The 21,787-nt window shown below is 39.6% G+C and overlaps 1 protein-coding gene across 3 annotated transcripts in view; it reads right to left on the reverse strand.

Moving 5' to 3' along the window:
* Nucleotides 1-1,594: 1,594 nt before the first annotated feature.
* DPYSL4 (dihydropyrimidinase like 4) overlaps nt 1,595-21,787 on the reverse strand; it is a 31,959-nt gene continuing 11,766 nt past the window's right edge. For 2 of the 3 annotated variants that reach the window (XM_075935237.1, XM_014580349.3), the window contains exons 6-14: nt 21,705-21,785; nt 18,062-18,130; nt 17,822-17,942; nt 16,048-16,204; nt 13,939-14,080; nt 10,905-11,075; nt 8,530-8,709; nt 5,168-5,339; nt 1,595-2,880 (exon numbers count right to left, since the gene is read on the reverse strand). In XM_075935237.1, coding sequence (XP_075791352.1) covers nt 2,789-2,880; nt 5,168-5,339; nt 8,530-8,709; nt 10,905-11,075; nt 13,939-14,080; nt 16,048-16,204; nt 17,822-17,942; nt 18,062-18,130; nt 21,705-21,785 — 1,185 coding nt within the window. In that variant the 3' untranslated portion in view covers nt 1,595-2,788. The remainder of the gene's footprint in view (nt 2,881-5,167; nt 5,340-8,529; nt 8,710-10,904; nt 11,076-13,938; nt 14,081-16,047; nt 16,205-17,821; nt 17,943-18,061; nt 18,131-21,704; nt 21,786-21,787) is intronic. The other variant, XM_075935238.1, reaches the window with a different exon arrangement.

The raw sequence follows: 21,787 nt of genomic DNA on the forward strand, positions 1-21,787 counted from the left end.
GGAAGCTCTCCTGCAGCCCCCCAATTGCTCCTTCTCCTCAGATGGCAGCCTGCGGCAAGTGCAGCTGGTCTGACGGCCGAGTGCTGTGATGTGCCCAGTGTGGGTACTCCGGGCAATCCAAGCCAGGACTGCTTTGCAAGCGGGGCACCCCTGAGAACTGTCTGTCCGGGGTGGGGGTCGGGTCCCTTTAAGCACAGCCCTCGGCTAGCCTGAGACAGCAGCTCCACGCTCTAAGTCCTCATCTGATGCCCTGCCGGCACTGCTTCCGGCCATCCTTAACCCCGGTTCAGGGTCCACTCTGTGTGGACATGCTAGTTCGAATTAGCAAAATGCTAATTCGCACTAGTTTTTTAGTCTGGATGCGTTAGTTCGAATTAGCTTAGTTCGAATTAGCGCTGTAGTGTAGACATACCCTCAGAGTACTCTCAACAATTATTCCAAACTCTGAATGCATTGAAAGTAACTCACAGTGTCATGAGCAGTGTATCTATCTTAGCATTTTATACTGTAATCCATCACAATGATATCTGAGCTTAAGAAGGGTAAAACAGTCTATAACCAATAAGTACTAGCCTCAATCATTCCCAAAACCAAAATCTATTGGGAAGTCCTACCAAAGCTAAGAATTACTAGCAATTAAATGGATCATACTTTTTGAGATTTGCTTATTGTGAATTATTGGAGTATGAGTACATGGTAGAGAAAACTCACAGAGAAACGAAAAAGGTATGATTGCAGCAACTTTTTATAGCATCAGGACTTTTATGTGAGCAGGTTGAGGTTTCTAAGCTCTGAGTTTTTTCAGACTGTAATGAAGTTTGGCATTCTAGTAAATATTCACTAGAAGTCTGTGAGCTCATGTACACCCCTGGAAAAGATCATCTGGTGTTTTCAAGTATTTGGTGTGTATGACTTCTGAATAATGAAACTCATTTTTCTTGGGTGAAAAAAACCCCCTAGGTCTTTATTATTGCCCTACTTCACCCCTGAAGCTCTGAAGTTCAAGGCAATTTTTACATTTATGACACATTTTTTCACTCCTAAAATATTTCACTTTCCCAAAATGCATCAGCTAGGGAGGATAGACTGTCCCTCAACCATACAACACTAAAAAATATACAAGTTCATGGTTTTCTTTCATCTGAACACGTGCAATAACGATAGGGCCACAAACTGAAGAACTAATTCCAAACAATTAAACACTCCAATCAAAGACTATAATTTTGATACATCCAGATAAAATTTGTATTGAAACACTAATCTAAACTGGAAGTTTGGGAAGTTTTCATACATCTTTGCCATGGCAGCAAATGCTGAACTGTTGTCTTTCCTTCCTAATTTCAGATGAGGCAAAAAATGGAAACATGGAGTAGGCTAAGAAAATTAATTCTCAAGACTTTCACTAGTCTAGGGGGAAACCAGGAAGTCTAGTTATAGGGCTCATTGTAAATCTTGGTATTTGGAATCTGATCCAGTTTCTCTGAAGTCAATAGGCTTGATAAAGGTAGTCAAATCAAATTCAAAGCGTGTGAGTTTTATGATTCGTTATGGATAAGAGCCCATAGTAGGAGAAAGTAGACAACGACTAATCAAATGGCCTTATAATTTTGGTGATTTCCAACAAACTTTATTGAAAGCAATGAGCAATAAACAAAATCATAAGTGATTTTGTTGCAATTACATGCATAGTTTTATGGAATGATACTGCATATAGGATCACCTTTACTGTACATAGTGTTAAATATAATAAACCTGTTGTATTAAGCTTTATAAAAAGAGTTCATCAGCTGCAACTGGCTTTCAAATATGCCTCTGCTTAGTACTTGGAAAATTTTATAAATAATCTTTAAAAAACAAGTCTAACAAAAAGACTAAAACACATTGGAACTTCCACTGTCATCTCTGAGTTCCAGAAATACGACTATTAAAAAAAAATCAAATGCATTAGTATGCCTATATTGACACTATTACAACTAACTCCATGAACATTCAGACGACACGTTGATTTCTTATACTCATGCTGTCACATTGGTACAGAGTGACAATGATTCTCAAGGCATGTTCAAGGCCTGTGCAATGAGATAGTATAAATATATGATTATTGATCGTTTCAACCACAGGATATATAACTGACTGTATTAAAAACATACAGACTTGATACTGTTTATCAGTTAAAATTCCTTAGAGTAAAAAGGGCAGTTGCTGTTATTGGAACGGAAACAAAGAGCCTATTAAACACAAAATATGTCTTCAGCCTTGTCCTGATTACAAGACAGCTAGCAGCACCACTGAACACATTTTAATGACCTTCTAATTGTTTACATGCATGTGTTAAAGATCGGTTGAATATATCTATTTGAGAGATAAATATATTTAAAATACCTGATGAGAGTTCTATTTCCTGGGGTATTTTTTAGCCTATTTTCCAACCAGAGAAGAATGGGGAGTAGGTGGGTAAAACTGACACAAGGTTAATTTCATCCTGAGCTTGATGGCAGATCAATATTTTATTTCCAAGGTATCCACTCAACCCAAGCTGCTTGCCCTGGCAGTGTGTATTATGCCCAGATAATTTCTTATTAAGATTGCTACTTAAGAGCTGTACTTCTGTTGCTTACAGCTCATAAAGCAAGGTGTTCTGGGTGAGTATAAACAAGGCAGAGTCTTTTTAAGATACATTTTCTGTAAATGCAAAAATGTTGTTGAAAAATGCAGTTCCCTATACCACCTGCCCCAGTGGAAACCAAGATTGATTTTCAAGGAATACAATACATTACATTTGGAATCCTTATGACAAAGATGTAATATTGGAACGTCCACCAGGGGGTGCAATAATTTTTTGAGCAGTGCGTCTTGCAATATGGTCATCCGCTTGAGATCCTAGAAGAGAAGACATAAAAACTGAAGGACTGAAAACAAAGTGCTGACTCCACTGATTTACATAAAGGTAATTATTAAATGAAATGTTTTTGTTCCTAATGCTATATATGTATCTATACACATGGGTAAATAATAGCAATTTATTTGTCCGTAATGTATATTGATTTGGAAACTGAATAGTAAAATTCAAACACAAATAACAACCTACATTTTTTACACTTTGGCACTTTATAAATAAGGTAGCAGCTGTAACATGACCAATGAACTGTATGATCTGTAGATTTTTGTAATTTTTAGTTAAAATGCTTTTGAACCCTCCTAGTCAGCAAAGAAGGTGCAATCTATAGTGATAATTTGAAGATTAAATAATCTTATTATATTTTCATGTTCAGACTCAGTTTTCACAAAATGTATTTCAAGCTTAGTAGTGGGGAAACTAAACATGCATAATGAGAATAATATAAAAAGTTAATTATAGGAAATGCTGTCAAATGCAAAGAAAAACTACATTCTGATTGGAAAGAACTGGAAAATTCTAACTGGGTTCCTGGAAATATCTTTTATTTACATGCTGATTCTAAGAATTTTTTGTAATGATTTGTTTCTCCATGAATAAATAGCTTCCAGATAATAACATTCTGAAACTCCAGTTCATGTGTTGCTCTCAAGGACCTATGGGGTCTTAGCCCTTTAAGAGTAGAATGTTAGCAACTACAGTATAATGTGGCATTTACCTTAAAAATTCTTTTTTGCCATGGCACACAGGTTTATGCACTAAGCATAGTGTGACACTAAGCTGAGCAGTATCACATGCATGATGTTCATATGTGACAAATAACTCAAGAAAATGCATGTGGTACTCCCATGATTCAAATAAAACTCAAAATTGTATCATTGTGGCTAAAATAGCAGTGATATGTGTATGGAAATTACCTTTCGTAGTATGATTTTTTTATGAATAAGTCAAAAAATTTCAACTTTATTTACACCAGGTTTATACCAAAATTAACACAAAATAAGTTTAAACCTATGATAGTAAAACTAGCTATGTAGTACTCTTCCCTTTCCTTATGAAAGGGAAAAAAGGGATGGCTGTCATAACAACTCGTTTGCATCTTCAGTTCAGGAAACATAGCTCACAAGCAGTACATCTGTGATGCAAGTGTTTTATACCTTTACAGAGATGTGACAGTCTCCAAGCCACTGGCTGAAGCATTGCTGCTCAGAGCATTCATCAAAAGATCTGGGTGATCATTCTCCTCATTTCTGCTTCCCTCATTAGCTACTAGTTTAGCTGTGATTCTCCTTTTTCAAAATGAAATCTCAAGAGACTGTCTTTTTCATCTACCTAGTGACCTCTCCTAGAACAAGCTAGTATACACAAGCATTTGTCACCTCACCTCCACTCTAGCCACAGTATACTGAATTTGCCTATTGCAGTACATGTGCTTATTAATTTTCTCTTCTTCCCCCGCTCCCTCTAACTGCCTGGACCTTTGTACTTTAACCATATAATACTAACCAATGCCTTTTCTTAGTTTGTATCCCAGGCATCTTCCTCTCATAGGTTTCCTATGTATCCAACCACTTCTATTCTGGAGTTGGTAAAGGATACAATTCAGAGTGAATTCCTGGATCCAATCAAGTCAATAGGAATTTTGCCATCAATTTCAAGGGGGCCAAGATTTCAACCTCTGTTGTCAGATCTTATTATTCTGATTACTGTCCTTGGCTTCTTTGTCTTCTCTCCTTCATCCGCATTGGCCACCTCATTTTTTAATTCAAACTTGACATTCATCCTCTCTGGTAGCTTGTGACCTACATTCTTTAATGTATTTGCAACGACAGGTTTCAACCATCTGGAATAATTTTGTGTTGCTTTTGTATGTAAGATACTATAGTTCTGCAAATTGTACAATAATGGGAACAGTGATTTCTCAAGAGCAGCAAGGCAATCATCACATAAACTTAGTAGTTAATTCAATTTGTCTTTTGCATTAGCAGACATTACTAATGCAATTCCGTCCCTCCATCTTTTCCTCCTCCTTGAGTAATATACCATAAGCTCTGCTCCTGCCACTGATCTCAGTGTGAATGGTTCCCTGCATTGGTTTGAAGCTGTGTTAACTTCAGCAGGGCTCCTCATTGTTGTGTAGGTATGTGTGCATGAAGCTCACTGCAAGACTGGGGTCTGGTTTGTAAACAGTATTTGCACTTCTCAGTTAGTCTAAGCCACCCATGTTTACCTCTACCTGCAAATGCTACTGTGCCCACTGAGTGAACTTACCAGACAAGCTGAATCCTGACTGATGCAGATTACGGACAGGGAGAGTTGGTATTTTGCCTGAACAGGGAGCTATCCTTGAAGTAGGAGTGGGGGCTACAGCTTTCGCAGAAACAATGACATCATGTACAGGCCCATCATAAAGCCCCCTGGGAACACCATGAATTTCCGCAAGCTGTAGTGAGATAGATGACAAACATGTGAGGTGATTCTGAATGAAATGATAAGAAGGTTGAATGTGAAATCTGTTCCCTTACTGATTTTTCTTCTCTCCATCATACATATCCTGATTTATTAAGGAAGAGTTGTACATAAGTTCAGGTTATTTGTTTGAGAAGTAACAACACTAAACATTTGCTCTGGGAAATTATTTTACAAGGAGTTATGTAGCTTTAGGCAGGCATAAAAAAAAAGAAAATGGCAGGTCAGTTTTGGGCTCTATCAAATTTGTCAGTCTCCCACACAAGTTAAATTGGCCACTTAGCGATGATGGTGTATCCTGGCTGCTCCAAAATATAACAGAGAGATGAAATAGGAAGTGTTTGCTGTCTCTGTGACTTGGATACAGTGAACATGGTTCTCATTTTATACTAAGGCCCCTTTACACTGTTCTCACTTTAAATTACAATTATACCCAGTTTGGAATTGTGTAAATGGGCCTTTGGGGAAATCAGAATCAAGCCCAGTGTCTTCAGTGATCTATTATTAATTTTAGAATTATTAATACTGTTAACATCTTTATTTTATAGTGCCTCAGTGCATTTGTGAGCTCTGTACACTACCACAAAGATATTGGCCCTTCCCTGAACAGCTGATTCTTCAAACCAGTATTCTTCACTTTCTAACATTGAGATCAATAATTGCACTTCCAGGTGCTAGCTCGGCACCTTGCAATGGTTAATGAGAAAGGGGTGGTGCATAATTTTGCCTTATTTGCAAAAGACTCACTGTATTTTTATTTTTTTGTTACACAGAACACACACAAAAGGAATTTTTTTCCAACTCATATTCCATCCTGGTTTTCCTTTGGTATGTTGTGAGTTCTGATGTGACACAACAGAACTTGACATAGCATGATTATAATGTCCTATTGCATAAAGTCTTTAAACTATCCATCTTCCTGACTGATAAAAAGATCTAAAGGTGATGTGGAGAAGTACTCTATTCACATTATTATCTGTGGATAGCCATTTCTCATCCAAGTCATACAATATACCAGTCATTTTATAATAAAAAACTAGAACAGAGCACTTAAAAACAGAAAAAGGTTTGGATTTGAGCATAATGAAGTCAGGACAGATACAAATTGTAAAGAATAACTATTCTGAATTTTAAAACAGCATTTCAGTTTCATTGCTAACCTCTGATGCCATTTGGTCTTCAATCTCTGTAATACTGAAAACTGAGTAAAGTTGATATGCACTGCAATATTTTCCATTGTGAACCCCTTTCTGCCTCCAAAGAGCCACTGCTAGACAAGGGACCAAGAAATGTAGTGTAGACAACCAGAATAAATGCCCACAGTATCAAATGCGGCTGCCAAAATGAATTAATTTCACAAGCAATCAGCAACCACATGATCTGATGCCAAATTATTATTTAAGTCGGAGTCTAGGAACCTCCAGCTCCATGTAAGCAAAAGTTTATATTTCGCAAAGTGCCCTCTTTGGATGATGAAAAATGACACAATGTTTTTACTTTCAAACATAACAGAAATGGAGTTTGATTGGTAACAGCCTGAAGGCCTTTTGTCAAATCAAATGCGATCAACCAGACTTAGTAATGGCTTATCTGCAAGCTAAGAAGGGTGCAAGATGTGAGGGGAAAAAACAGGTAAAAAATCATACAGGAGCAATTCTTATTTTACAGGGTAAGTGTCAGTTTCTTGGCTATACCAAAAAGTTAGGAAGGAGTGGAAGTGGGTGAGAGGGCAGGTAATACGGTCACTGCACTGATCATTGCTTTCATTCCAGTTTTAAATTAACAGAAATGGCAGCTTTAAAAGCTGAGGCTAGTTGCCATTAACAGGATTTAGAGGGTTTTTTTTAAAGGTTCTGTCAGTTTCTCTTACTTGGTTGACCTTCCATGGTTGGACCTCTATTACAGCAATGAATTCACAAACTGGAAATCACATCATGTGATTATTGCTGTACTTGTCAATGTGACTTGGTGTGTTCGGGAGAAATGAAGTGGTGACTGATATTTGCCTTCCATACATCAAATAATGAAAACATCCACAAACCACATGGAAAAAATGGAGCATTGATGATGTAAAGAGCCACCAACGAAAGCTAGGGTAGAATAAATCTCATTGGTCCTATAAAAAAGGAACTACTGTAAATATTTCTGAGCTCCTTGTATTAGTACCTTATCTATTAATTGTTTGCATACATGCAGAAATAGATCATTCCTGTGACAGAATTGCAATACCAATCCTTCCCCAGTCTCCAGCACAGGGGATATGACTAGCAGGAAGGGAGCATCTGTGCATACCAGCAATCCAGGGCAAAATGAGCAACCTAAAGAATAAGTTCAATCCTGAAAAGTACAGTACTGGGAATCCCAATGACTTTGACATTTTTAAGGATTTACTCCAGTCTAAAAATTCTTATAATCAAATGTGTAAACAGATTTAAAGTGTATGTTCAGAATATACTAATGATCAATTTGCACAACTGGCAAATTCTTATTGGCTCCGAAAATTCTTAAAAGAACTTTATTAATTTCATTATGGTATATATCATCAGGTGTGGTTGCCTACATGTCTGCTTGAAATGTAGACCTACTAAGGCCAGGAGATCTCTAATGAGAAATATCTACAACTAAATTGTACATCTCATTCAAATTCAATACATTGTTTCATTATTATATATAATCTTTTATCTTTCAAATGTAATTCAGAAGGACCATGTAATGAGATACATAATGGATTTTACATCTTTCTATGTTTCCTGTCTACTCTCCTGTAATTAGTAGGACACTAGTTTACCCACAAATCTCTTTGAAGACATTCCATTTGTCTAAGGAGACACACATACCTTATCAGCCAATATTAAATATTTGATGGATCTGTATGTAAAATCCAAAACAATGTTCTTTTAAGATTAATGTAAATTAAGAGGTGGCATTAGGTGAATGAGTTGTCATATAAGCCAAGCAATGCACAATAGCAGTTGATAGTTTAACACCTTTTCAAGGCCTAAAAGCAGATAACATTAATATTTTTGTTCCTGTAAAGGGCCCCCTTTCCCTTCTTAGTCCTACCTGGATGTTCTGGGATGCTGTAACACAACACTAATAGCAATCTGAGAATAGATATAAATTAGTAGAGGGATGGTTTTCTTGAAAATAAAAGTTCTCCTTACCCTGTTTCTTGCCTTTATTCTTTTGTAAACAAAATCAGGGAATGTCTTTCTAGGAACAAAGCGACCAGATCCTTGGGTGACAAAGAGGTTTCCATCTTCCATCACAACTTTTCCTTGACTTATAACCACAGTAGGGGCACCACGGCACTCTAGTCCTTCAAATATATTATACTCCACATTCTAACAAATCCAAACCAGGATATTCAGTGTTAGGTTAGGGTTAAAAACAAAAAAGCCCACAAACTACCCAATAATATACACACATGTATGTAATACTTTCTTCATGCATAATTACTCATTCCTTAAATAATCCTTTACGTAAGATTTGAAACAATATGAACCTCTATTAATTTGGTGAGCTAAAACAAACTGGAATAAACAGACAAAACTGATGAACATTTAGCAATGACCTAACCCCACACAGTCTGCTACTTGGGAAGCAAACCAGAGCCCAGTTTTAAGTATGGATTGCTTAACCTCCATCTCCAGCAGGCTTATGATGAAACTCACCTTGGACTGAGAATCTTTTGCTATGTTTGTTCGGCAACTGCTATAACAGAACTGGTTGAAAAATACCAGTTATATTTTATGGGAAATTTGAAAACATTTCATTTTTCAAAACTTCCCATAGAGTATTTTTTTCTTATTTTTAATAGGCTCCCACCTTCAAATGATTTTTTTCAGCTCTCAAAAACAATGCTTATTAAAAGGTAATAATTTTAGGTTTCTGAAGAGCAAAAGTAATTTTTCTGTATTGCATATCAAACTGAAACACACGCTTTAACTGAAAAAAGTCAGTTTCCTGTTCAAAGAAGAAACAGAAAACTTCATTTTCCTCAAAATAATTCATTTTGGTCAAGAACGCGTTGTGTTAAAATGTTTCAACAAAATAATGTAAATCAGTTCTATCCTTTACATTTAACTAACATTACCTGTTGGTTTACTGCTAACACTTCAAATGTTACTCAAGTTCTAGATGAACTGTCAAACCCTAGGAAAGGTAGAGCTTGAACAGACAATTCCCCAATGGTATATTCCCAAAGATAAAGTGACAAGCCTATCTGGGACCAGGGAAGCAAAGCTGAGGTCTGGATCTCCAATAAGACTCGTGTTGATTAAAGATTCCCTTTGGCAAAAGGTTTTGAGAGTGGAGGTATTTCTCAGCTAATTAATCATTTTCACAGATAAGAATGAGGAGGCATTCCTTAGCAGCTGGCATTCATGAAGTTCCAAATCGTTGAAATGGGAATTTACCTGAGAAAGACTGAGTAAATAGGAACCCAGGATTAGTTCCAGTATGAATGGCCCCTACCCAACAGTTCTAATTGGATCTTGCCTCCTCTTTGTAGTTTTATATTTGAAAAGAGCATATGCCTTGAACTTATCCAATCCTCATTGAATATATCAACAATCCCAGTAATTTACTATCTAATACAAACTTTTAGCTCTATAGGTCTGTTAAATCTTAGGGTATGTCTAGGCTACAAGGCTCCATAGATGAACTTACTAGACATAGGGAAATGAAGCGGCGATTTAAATAATCGCTGCTTCATTTACATCAAAATGGCCGCTGTGCTGTGCCGATCAGCTGTTTGGCAGCACAGCGTGGTAGACTGTATGCACCACGGTCAACAAGGGAAGACTTTGTCGACCACCCTGGTAAACCTGATTTCACGAGGCATACTGGGGCGGTCAACAAAGGCTTCCCTTGTTGACCGCAGCGCGTCCAGACTACCGCGCTGCGCCGCCAAACAGCTGATTGGCACAGTGCAGCAGCCATTTTTATGTAAATGAAGCAGTGATTATTTAAATCACTGCTTCATTTCCCTACGTCTAGTAAACTCATCTACATGGCTCCGTCGATGAAGCCATGTAGTCTAGACATACCCTTAATTACAATTGTATCCCTTTAGAATGCCACGTGTTCTGCAAAAAGGGAAGGTTTTGTTTTGTTTTTCCTTTACTGCATTTCAAAGTTATTCAACAGAATTCAGGAGAAGTGCTTGGGCAGGAAGATGTTGCGGGTAGGACTGTACCTACTCTTTTTCCATGCCTATACAGTACAAACTAATAGCACCACATTTATAGTAAAAGAATGGTGTTCATGTATTGTTTTCCTACTTCATATTCTATAGCATTACTCCACATGATTTTGTGCCATTGCAGTCAATGCCAAGAACAAAAGGGATTGATTTTCCTCTTTCTCCTTCTGAGATTTAATAAATAATAATACCAATATTTTACTCAAATTCATCTTCTTCTGGGTAAATATTCCAATTTCTCATTGATTTAAGGGAATACAATATTTCACTGATACACCCTGGTTGCAAAACCCTATAATATTAAAATTAATTAAATCTCAAAAATGATTTTACCAGATTGTGGGTTTTTGCTGAGACAATTTTTGTAGTCTTGGGATTCCATATAACTAGGTCAGCATCAGAACCTACAGCAATTCGCCCCTTCCTGGGATAAAAATTAAAGATTTTGGCTGCATTTGTGCTGGTCACTGCTACAAAATCATTCTCATCCATCTTCCCTGATGCCTGGAAATCAGAAAGAAAAGAGATTGGGAAAAGAAAGCTATTACCAAAAAAGGAGATCTTATCAGAAATTATTTTACAATTTTATTTCGACTTAATTATACTTTGCCCCTTTTTATACATGGAAGATCACATAATCTTGGACCCAACATTTAATAATGGCTATCCTGTAAAAATGTAATAAGAAAAACCAAAAAGGAGTTTGAAGAACAGCTAGCCAAAAACTCAAAAGGTAATAAAAACATGTTTTTTAAGTACATCAGAAGCAGGAAGCCTGCTAAAGAACCAGTGGGGCCCTTGGACAATCGAGATACAGAAGGAGCACTTAAAGACGATAAAGTCATTGCGGAGAAACTAAATGAATTCTTTGCTTCAGTCTTCACGGCTGAGGATGTTAGGGAAATTCCCAAACCTGACATCCTTTGTAGGTGACAAATCTGAGGACTTGTCACAGATTGAAGTGTCATTGGAGGAGGTTTTGGAATTGATTGATAAACTTACTAGTAACAAGTCACTGGGACCAGATGGCATTCACCCAAGAGTTCTAAAATAACTCAAATGTGAAATTGCGGAACTATTAACTATGGTTTGTAACCTACCCTTTAAATCAGCTTCTGTACCCACTGACTGGAAGATAGCTAATGTAACGTCAATATTTAAAAAGGGCTCTAAAGGCAATCCAGGCAATTACAGACCGGTAAGTCTAACGTCAGTCTAACAGCAAATTAGTTGAAACAATAGTAAAGAATAAAATTGTCAGACACATAGAAGAACATAATTTGTTGGGCAAAAGTCAACATGGTTTCTGTAAAGGGAAATCATGTCTTACTAATCTATCAGGGTATGTCTACACTAGCCCCCTAATTCGAACAAGGAGGGTAATGTAGGCATACCGCACTTGCAAATGAAGCCCGGGATTTGAATTTCCCAGGCTTTATTTGCATGAAGCCGGCCGGCGCCATTTTTAAATGCCGGCAGCTCGAACCCCATGCTGTGCGGCTACAAGCAGCACGGAGTAGCTAGTTCGGATTAGGCTTCCTAATCCAAACTAGCTGTACTCCTCGTAGAATGAGGAGTACAGCTAGTTCGGATTAGGAAGCCTAATCCGAACTAGCTACTCCGTGCCGCGTGTAGCTGCGCGGCACGGGGTTCGAACTGCCAGCATTTAAAAATGGCGCTGGCCGACTTCATGCAAATGAAGCCCGGGAAATTCAAATCCCGGGCTTCATTTGCAAGTGCGGTATGCCTACATTACCCTCCTAGTTCGAATTAGGAGGGTAGTGTAGACATACCCTTAGAGTTCTTTGAAAGGGTCAAGAAACATGTGGACAAATGGGATCCAGTAGATATAGTGTACTTAGCTTTCCAGAAAGCCTTTGACAAGGTCCCTCACCAAAGGATCTTATGTATATTAAGTTGTCATGGGATAAGAGGGAAGATCCTTTCATGGACTGAGAACTGGTTAAAAGACAGGAAACAAAGGGTGGGAATAAATGGTAAATTTTCAGAATGGAGAGGGGTAATTAGTGGTGTTCCCCAAGGGTCAGTCCTAGGACCAATCCTATTCAACTTATTCATAAATGATCTGGAGAAAGATGTAAACAGTGGGGTGGCAAAGTTTGCAGATGATACTAAACTGCTCAAGGTAGTTAAGACCAAAGCAGACTGTGAAGAACTTAAAAAAGACTCAAAACTAGGTGACTGGGCAACAAAATGGCAAATGAAATGTAATGTGGATAAATGTAAAGTAATGCACATTGGAAAAAATAACCCCAACTATACAGATTATATGATGGGGGCTAATTTAGCTACAACTAATCAGGAAAGAGATCTTGGAGTCGTTGTGGATAGTTCTCTGAAGACGTCCATGCAGTGTGCAGCGGCAGTCAAAAAAGCAAACAGGATGTTAGAAATCATTAAAAAAGGAATAGAGAATAAGGTGGAGAATATCTTATTGTCCTTATATAAATCCATGGTACGCCCACATCTTGAATATTGTGTACAGATGTGGTCTCCATCTCAAAAACGATATACTAGCATTAGAAAAGGTTCAGAGACGGGCAACTAAAATGATTGGGGGTTTGGAACGGGTCCCATATGAGGAGAGATTAAAGAGACTAGGACTTTTCAGCTTGGAAAAGAGGACACTAGGGGTGTGTCTAGACTACATGGCTCTGTCGATGGAGCCATGTAGATGAGTTTACTAGACACAGCAAAATAAAGCGGCAATTTAAATAATCGCCGCTTCATTTACATCAAAATGACCGCCGTGCTGTGCCGACGATCAGCTGATCCAGCACAGTGGGCAGTCCAGACGCTCCACAATCAACAAGGGAAGCCTTTGTCAACCGCTCTGGTAAACCTTGTTTCACATCCTCATCCTTCTTGTCTCTCTACTAACAAACTACACTCAAGATTCATTGTGGACCTAATCCAAAGTCAACACAGAGACTCGAAATTTATTTAGAGGGTACTATCATGTTTCAGAAATTACAAATGAACAAATTTGATATAGCTCGTCCAGTCCTACTGGAAGAATACAAATGGAAACTCCATTTTTTTGCCTTGAGAAAAATGTTCTGGTTAGACTTTTAGTTCTGCTCACAGCTCAGACTGGGGTAGAATAGTCTATGAAAGAGCCCTTTCAAGATATTTACATTCAAATGTTACATTTTCTCTCATTAGCAAAGTAGATAGATAATGTCACCCAAGTAGGCATTTAGCAATGTCAGGTGATAATGTACCACTTTCCATTCCATTAAAGAAAATCTTGCTATTACCTAAATCCTCATATTTAACAAAAATGCCACTTGCATGTACTTGTATTGATAATCCAGCAAACATTCACACTTATTTAGTTACTTACCACACACTTCTCCCAAATTATAGACATTCTTTCTTCAATGCCATTTGTTCCCTCTGGAATAAGGGTAAAGTTATCCTTTCCTACTGCCTTCTGGGCAGTGGTAAATGTGCAGTGGGCACTGCCTGCAACCTGAAGATCCCCACTGAGTTAAAACAAACCAAAAAAATGCAGTTATTGGACAAAAATGCCTAAATTGTAATGTTCAGTGTGATAATTCAGGGTGCGTCTAACACAGCAGGGCTTAACTTGAAATAAGCTATGCAAATTGAGCTATTTTGAGTTTTGGTGTTGTTTACACAGCACTTATTTCCAAATAGAGCACTCTTCCTCTGACTTCCCTTACTCCTCATAAAATGAGGGTTACAGGAATCAGAGTAAGAAGTCCTCTAGCTTGACAGTATTTCAACATTATGTCTAAATAACTGCTGGCCATGTAGACACAGACTACATTATTTTGAAACAACGCTAGTTATTTCACCATAATGTTGTTGTGCAGACAGAGCCTCAGGGGCCTTTTCTATGCAACTATCTACTCTTTAAGAGTGAAATTCTCTCCCATGTAGTGGATTAAGTGTGACATAATGGCCTCCATGCAGCAGTGAATTTCATCCTTAGGGTAAAATTTTCGGAAGTGCCTAGAGGATTTCAGCTCTTAAATCCCACAGGATTTAAAGGCCTAGATGCTTTTGAAAATGTTACCTTAAAAGCCTTGCACAGATAGGATGTCACTGGTCTGGCACCCTCGGGATCTGAGCAGTCCTGGATGAGGGAATTTGCTTCACCAGGGAAAGTCTCCTGCCACCAGTCCCTTCAGTCTGCCGCCCTTCTCCGCCACTGGCTTCTTCAGGCCCACTACCAGCCGGGTGACACAGCTACCTCAGCCCTACTGACATAACTGCTGCTCTAGCCGTAGCCCTGCTGCCGACTGGTATGCAGCCCTGATTGTGCTGCCAAACTGTCACAGTCCCAGCTGGATTGCCATGGCCCCAGCTCTGCAGCTGTAACCACAGACGGTCTCTTACCCTGCTGGACTGCCATAGCCCAGCCTTGCTGCCAGCTGCTGCAGCTCTCTCCCCAATGCCAGGCTGGCACGTAGCCCATCTTGGGCTACCATGGCACAACCCTGCTCCCGGGTTGACTTACATGGGGTGCCTTGGCCCCAACTGAGTTGCTGGGCTGCCTCTGCCCCATTACCGAGCTACTGAGGCCCTCTTCCTGCTACCACCAACCTCACTGTGTCCAGCTGGCCCTCCTGCCCAATGAGAGTCCTGATTTAGAGAGGTGCAACCTGTATTTACACTCCTTAAATCATCATCCCAGCCATGAATTTTATTCTATTCTTTTGGCCCGGACAGCCTTGTAAGAAATGATTCTAAAGGACCTTTTACATATATTCCTGGTGATGGAATATATATAAAAGGACAAAATCAGTTTCTATAGATCAGAATCTATTATAACTCAACGAATCTGAAGGAGGCTAATAGGAATGAGAGAAGGAAAGGAAGGAGCCGAGATGGTTCTCTGGAACAAGGCTCTCTAGAGACATCTGTTCATGAAGCCCTGAAACACCCTTTCTGATTTATGTCCAGGCTGTATTTAGACTGAATTATATGCATATTTTATTATGAGTTTGTGGACATAGTTCTACAGGACAAAGATTAATCAAACCAAATCTGTTTGCTTTCCTACAGTCCAGTGTCACCACTAGAGAGAAGAATTTTCTGAAATCTCAGAGAATGCAAAATAATTCTCATTAAGAGACCCATTAGGGCAGAATATTTACTTCTAAATTGACCCTTCTACAGGTTAATAGTCTCACACTACACAGTCTTCATGTGTTCTTTGGGGCCTGATTTTTCCATCCCTACTCAGACTGAATAGTACTATACTTCACAAGGAGTCCTATTGAATGGCTCTATTCAATGAGGTCTTTAGTGATGACCAAAGACCCTAAGCCAAACCCCCAAATCCAGCCAGAGTAAAACTGTACAGATTGGCTCACAACTCCACTCTGTTCTTTGGGCCCATCTCTGTGGGTGAATATTAATAGCCCCAGGGACTCAGTTTTGTTCCCCACGCCACTGTCATTTACTGTCCTTGCCAACTCACCATGATAACAGTGAAGTGAGATAATCAGATGTAGTAGGGTCAGGGCTAATTGGAGGAGATGTAACAAAGGCTGCAGCTTTAGCCCAATTCTTACTCCAGTAGTGTGATCCATCAGTGCCAAGGCTCGCTGTAATTGGCTCTCCATACACAACTGTGCCTAAAGAATAATAATGCTAATACATAATTTGAAAATATGTAGTATGCCCCCCATGGTGAACTCTCTTTTCCCACAGAGTAGACAAATGGTTAGATTAGCAATAAAAATGGTTTCAGCCAGTTTCTCTCTGTTTCAGTTTCCTGAATTACTGTCAACCAATTGGATTGCTTCAATCGGATTGTAAAAGTACATCAGAAAACAACCCACATCAAACCCTCAAGTACTATTCAGTACTATTTTTTTCTGAGAAAGACCAAAATAAACACTTCAGGGCATGGCTCCACATCTGTAACAGGGCAAGGAGATATACCTATCTCAGGGTATGTCTACACTACCCCGCTAGTTCGAACTAGCGGGGTAATGTATGCATACCGCACTTGCTAATGAAGCCCGGGATTTGAATTTCCCGGGCTTCATTAGCATAAGCGGGGAGCCGCCATTTTTAAATCCCCGCTGCTTCGAACCCCGTGTAGCGCGGCTACACGGGGCTCGAACTAGGTAGTTCGGACTAGGGTGCCTATTCCGAACTACCGGTACTCCTCGTTTCACGAGGAGTACCGGTAGTTCGGAATAGGACCCTAGTCCGAACTACCTAGTTCGAGCCCCGTGTAGCCGCGCTACACGGGGTTCGAAGCAGCGGGGATTTAAAAATGGCGGCTCCCCGCTTATGCTAATGAAGCCCGGGAAATTCAAATCCCGGGCTTCATTAGCAAGTGCGGTATGCATACATTACCCCGCTAGTTCGAACTAGCGGGGTAGTGTAGACATACCCTCATAGAACTGGAAGGGACCTTGAGAGGTCATTGAGTCCAGGCCCCTGCACTCACAGCAGGACCAAGTACCTTCCCTGACAAATTTACCCCAGATATCTAAATGACCCCCTCAAAGATTGAGCTCACAACCCTGGGTTTAGTAGGCCAATGCGCAAATCACCAAGCTATCCCTCCCTTCCAGGTAAAGTGTCTAAAAACCCCTCTCAAAGGGATACCAAAAATTACACTAAAACTATGGGCACAATTTACCCTCCTGATTTAACTCAATTTAAATCTGTTGATTAGCACCTTGGATAGATTCAGTCTTCTATGTTTATGACTGGATATTTCTGTGTGTCACTCTATCACCCTGCATTGTGGGCCAGATTCCCTATTGATGTAAATCAACACAACTCCATTGGCTTCAATGAAGCTACACCAGATGAGGGATCTGTTCTTATCACTACATTCTAGGTATTGTGTTACCTTGTTTCCCTGAAGGAATATTTCTATTACTTTCCAGTGTGTCAGCACTTTGAATTCTTAGTCATTCTCAGGGATATTTTTCCCATTCAAAGCATGACAAAAGGTTGGAAATGAATTATTGACATTTTTTTTCCAACTCTACCTAATGAGGCATGTTTAGCAAAGTCTTCAGCCAATCTGTTCGATTCTGCTGAGTTCACTTCAGTGCAATTAAACGCCAGTATATTTTGAAAACTGAAGCTGACATTAAGTTTTGTGCTTTTCAGATGTACCAAAAATTGGCTAACGATGGGCCCTTAACTCCCTTTTATTGCAGTGATACTCATGGAGACAAGTAAATAGTTTTAATTAGGGTGTAAACATGAAGTGATGTTTTTACCTTTTCGCTTTGCTTGTGCTATCACATCTGCAGCACCTTTGCTCATTACTTTTGTGACATACAATGGGCAGTTGGCTTGTTTTGCTATTGTAATTGCCCGGTACACTGCCTCTGATTCAACCTTGGGAAACAAGAACACAATCAGGCAATGTCTTACATCATCTCTTTTAGTTGCATGGGCATGAATGGAGACTTCTCTAATGCTCTAAACACACCCATTTTAAGAACTTAAGATATTACCTCCTCTGGATGGCTAAGAACATGCCCTTCTGGCCCAGTAATTCCAAGTTCCAACAGTCTCTTTTGCTCCTAATTAAAGGTAGAAAAATGAGAGAAACTGTAAATTATGGGAACAATCTAAAACAACTTGGAATTGGAACATCATGTCTAGAAGTAATTGAGGGTTATGGAAATTCCTAAATAATATCCTGGATTACCATTTATATCCATGACAATTAAAGTATCTTACCAGAGACTAGAGTATCTTCCTATGACAATAATAAACAAGACATTCTACTGGGATTGGTCTTACTACTCAGCATACTACACTCGAGTGATTTGACAACATATTGGTGGTGTTCACTTGATCAGAAACAATTAAGCAATAAGTAATAACTATGCGCTTTTCCTGGACTATTCATTCAAGCACTTCAAGCTCACTGTGAAAGAAGAGGCTGAAGGCCGGGTAGTTCCATCACTTAAGGCATTGCTATCCTTTTAGAAGTGCAGTCATTTGGAAGAGCTTGAGACGTCCCACACATATTCCTTGTGGCAATGATTTATGCAGGTCATCCCAAATGAGCATCAAAAAAGACTTTATACCAAACTGCACTGTTCAACCTTCTGTGTATCCCTGCCTATGCACACTTACAGGGGAATGTTATCATCTTTATTAGTACTATTTGTCATAGTCATCAATCTAGTTTTCACTGTGTCCTGATCCAGTGCATAATTTCTAATGAAAGAAGTGCTGGGATTTAAGCATTTTTTTTACTTTGATAACTGATGCAGCAAGCCCAAAGGTGCCGGAGCTAGGAACTGCCAAGCCTAGTGCACAGCAAACATGGCACTGGAAAGCCTTGGCACAAATTAAACACTAGCCTGATCCCAGGAAGCACTGAGCACATCCACAGCCACCATCAACTACTATTGAAGAGGTACAGGAAGGTCAGATCCTTGCTCTTAGCATTAGGCCAAAGCATGAGCCTCAGAGAGCGAGAGGAAAATATAATTAACTTTGCAGAAACATCTCTAGGGCTAGGAACAAATGCTGTGTTTTCTGTCAGTAAGCCAGGAATCTTGCCATCCACCAATGATCTACCACTCCCTTTGCCAGCTCTGCAGAGGTCACTAAAGATAATTTGCCACATTAGAAAAAACTTCAGTGTTCTTCTCACTTCTTTATAAGCTTAGGGTGGAAGATCTGGCCCGGCCACCTTTGCCATGATGGAGGCAGCCAGGCTGAATCTACTGCCATAAGCCGCTGCCCAGAAATCTACCATCCTAGGCAGCTGCCTAGGTTACTTCTTGGTAGAGCAGCCCCTGCAGCTCTGAAAGAGGGCAAGATATCAAGTCCTAAACCTGCCATTTTTGAAGGGCTATTGCCTGTCCTGACCCTCAGGCTGGTGTCACATTTGTGAAGAAAAAGCCCATGTTAGGAATAGTACAGAGAGGGGAAGGAGGATAATGGAAATGGTTTTTTAGCAGACTATTCAGGGGCAGACAGGAATGTGGCTGTTGGAAGTTGAGATCAGCATGGAAGCATACCCACAAAGATGGACTAATAGGCAAAGTGCCATCTTCAATGCCATTTCTCTACAAGGAATCATATAGATACAACCATGTATATTTTAGGCCTCCTTATGCCATCTTGGTCTTCTGAATCATATAAGAAGCCACCCAGGAGTATTTCAGCTGGCTTCCCTCTCTCAGGCTTTTTGCAATTGTTGCTAATTATTCCCATCAGCAAAAGCTGTTCATGGGATATGCTGAATCAGCACATTCCTTGACTATCCTGGCCACAGCCCTTCCAAGCGAGTATTGCCCACATTTTGTGCAGTGTTGGCTCCTAACCACTATGGCTGTGTCCAGACTCAGGGGTTTTTTCGGAAAAAGTAGCCTTTTTCCGAAAAAACTTCACCTGCGTCTAGACTGCAGCCGCGTTCTTTCAAAATTAAATCAAAAGAACGCGGCTTTTCTTTCGACGGCGGTAAACCTCATTTCACGAGGTAGAACGCCTTCTTTCGAAAGTGCTCTTTCGAAAGAAGGCGTTCTTGAATGTAAATAGGGCTTCTTCGAAAGAGAGCATCCAGACTCACTGGGTGCTTTCTTTCAAAAAAGCGGCTTGCTTTTTCGAAAGTTCCGCGTGCAGTCTAGACACTCTCTTTCCAAAGAGGCTCTTTCGAAAGTATCTTTCAAAAGAGCCTCTTTCGAAAGAGGCTTGCAGTCTAGACATAGCCTATCAGTGGAAGGGTGGTACTGTAATTTTCTGCTGCCCTCTGTGAACACACTCTGCCACCAAATTTACGGAATTTTTATTTCTGTACCATCCATGTTCCTTTTGCAGAAATCCTGGAAGTTTACTGCCAGGGCTCTAATGATATCATGCCAGCGGCTTAAATAAATACTCTGAAGATATTGAACTGCTTAGAATCATATTATATTTCACAGCCACCTAGGGGGAATGAAAAATCCTACTGGGGAAAACTGGTTTTAAGTTCAGGTTTGTTTGGTATAAAAAAGCCACTTGAAATGTTGGGAAATGGCATTTAATTATAAAGTTCTCTCTTATATAATACTGCCTATTCAATTACCCGATTCATTTTCAGAATGAATGACAAGTTTACTTCTGTTCTCATTGTACATTCCCGATATTTATTTCACATTTTCCTATGCTAAACTAGAGATAGAACAAAAATCAATCAAATTTTGCATGCAGAATACTCTCTTGTTGATATTTGCCCCCACATTTGGGGCTGTGGATCTAGTTGAAATGTACACTACTGTGAAAGTCTAAAATCTTTTGAATGCTCAGAGCTAGAGCCTCAGACTCTTAAACAACATGGGAATAAAACTTCTCCAAGTCAAGCATATCTTAGAGAAGCAAAAAATTCTAAAATGTGCCAATAGCTGTTATAAATGAACCTGTGATAATAACCCACTAGATGCAAACAGTCAGGATGATGCCTCTGCTTTTAATAAGGATATCCTTCCAAGCTCTTCTGCTAATATATGATGTCACAACAGATTTTGCTGCTAGTCCACTCCCTCCAAAGCTCAGGTAATCAGATTAGCTTAAAGGTCAAATCCTGCTTAGTTGTTTGTGGGCAGAAAAAGCAGGGAAGAAGAGGAGAACATCCATCCTCTACTCCCCACATGCTGTAACAAGGCAGAATATGAAACGAACACCGCAGGGAACATTGAAATGAGAGACCAGATTCTGCATTGGCTACCACACTCCAGATCCAAGAAGATTTACTCTGCCGGCAAATTTATGGAATATTTCTTTCTGTACCATCTATATTCTCTTTTGCAGATACCTGGAAGTTCATCTCCAGGGCTCTTGTGTTTCCTTAACTCGGCCACTGACGTGTCTGAAAGTTTTCTCAATAATTTTACTAGCAATATGATCTGGGTGATAGTGTGGCTGGCAGCATGCACCAGTGGAACATATGCTGATCGTTTTCACAGAAATAGCCAGGAGCCCCCGCAGCATATACTTTGTACCACCAGCTCCTGAGCTGGCAAATGCTCAAATGCTGGAAGTATGTCTGGCACTGCTCTGCCCTCTACTGCCCAGTGTGCAGCCAAATTTCAGGGAGGCATTTTGGCCTAAATTAATATTGTGGCTAGTTTTTTATTTAAATGAATAGGTTTAGTATACCTCATCAATGATGTCTCCATTTTCAGCATGCACTTGAGCAATAGCACCCAGGTCACGAATAATGCTGAATATTTCATACATCT

The sequence above is a fragment of the Pelodiscus sinensis genome, chromosome 8 (assembly GCF_049634645.1).
Source record: "Pelodiscus sinensis isolate JC-2024 chromosome 8, ASM4963464v1, whole genome shotgun sequence".
In the NCBI taxonomy this organism is placed as follows: Eukaryota; Metazoa; Chordata; order Testudines; family Trionychidae; genus Pelodiscus; species Pelodiscus sinensis.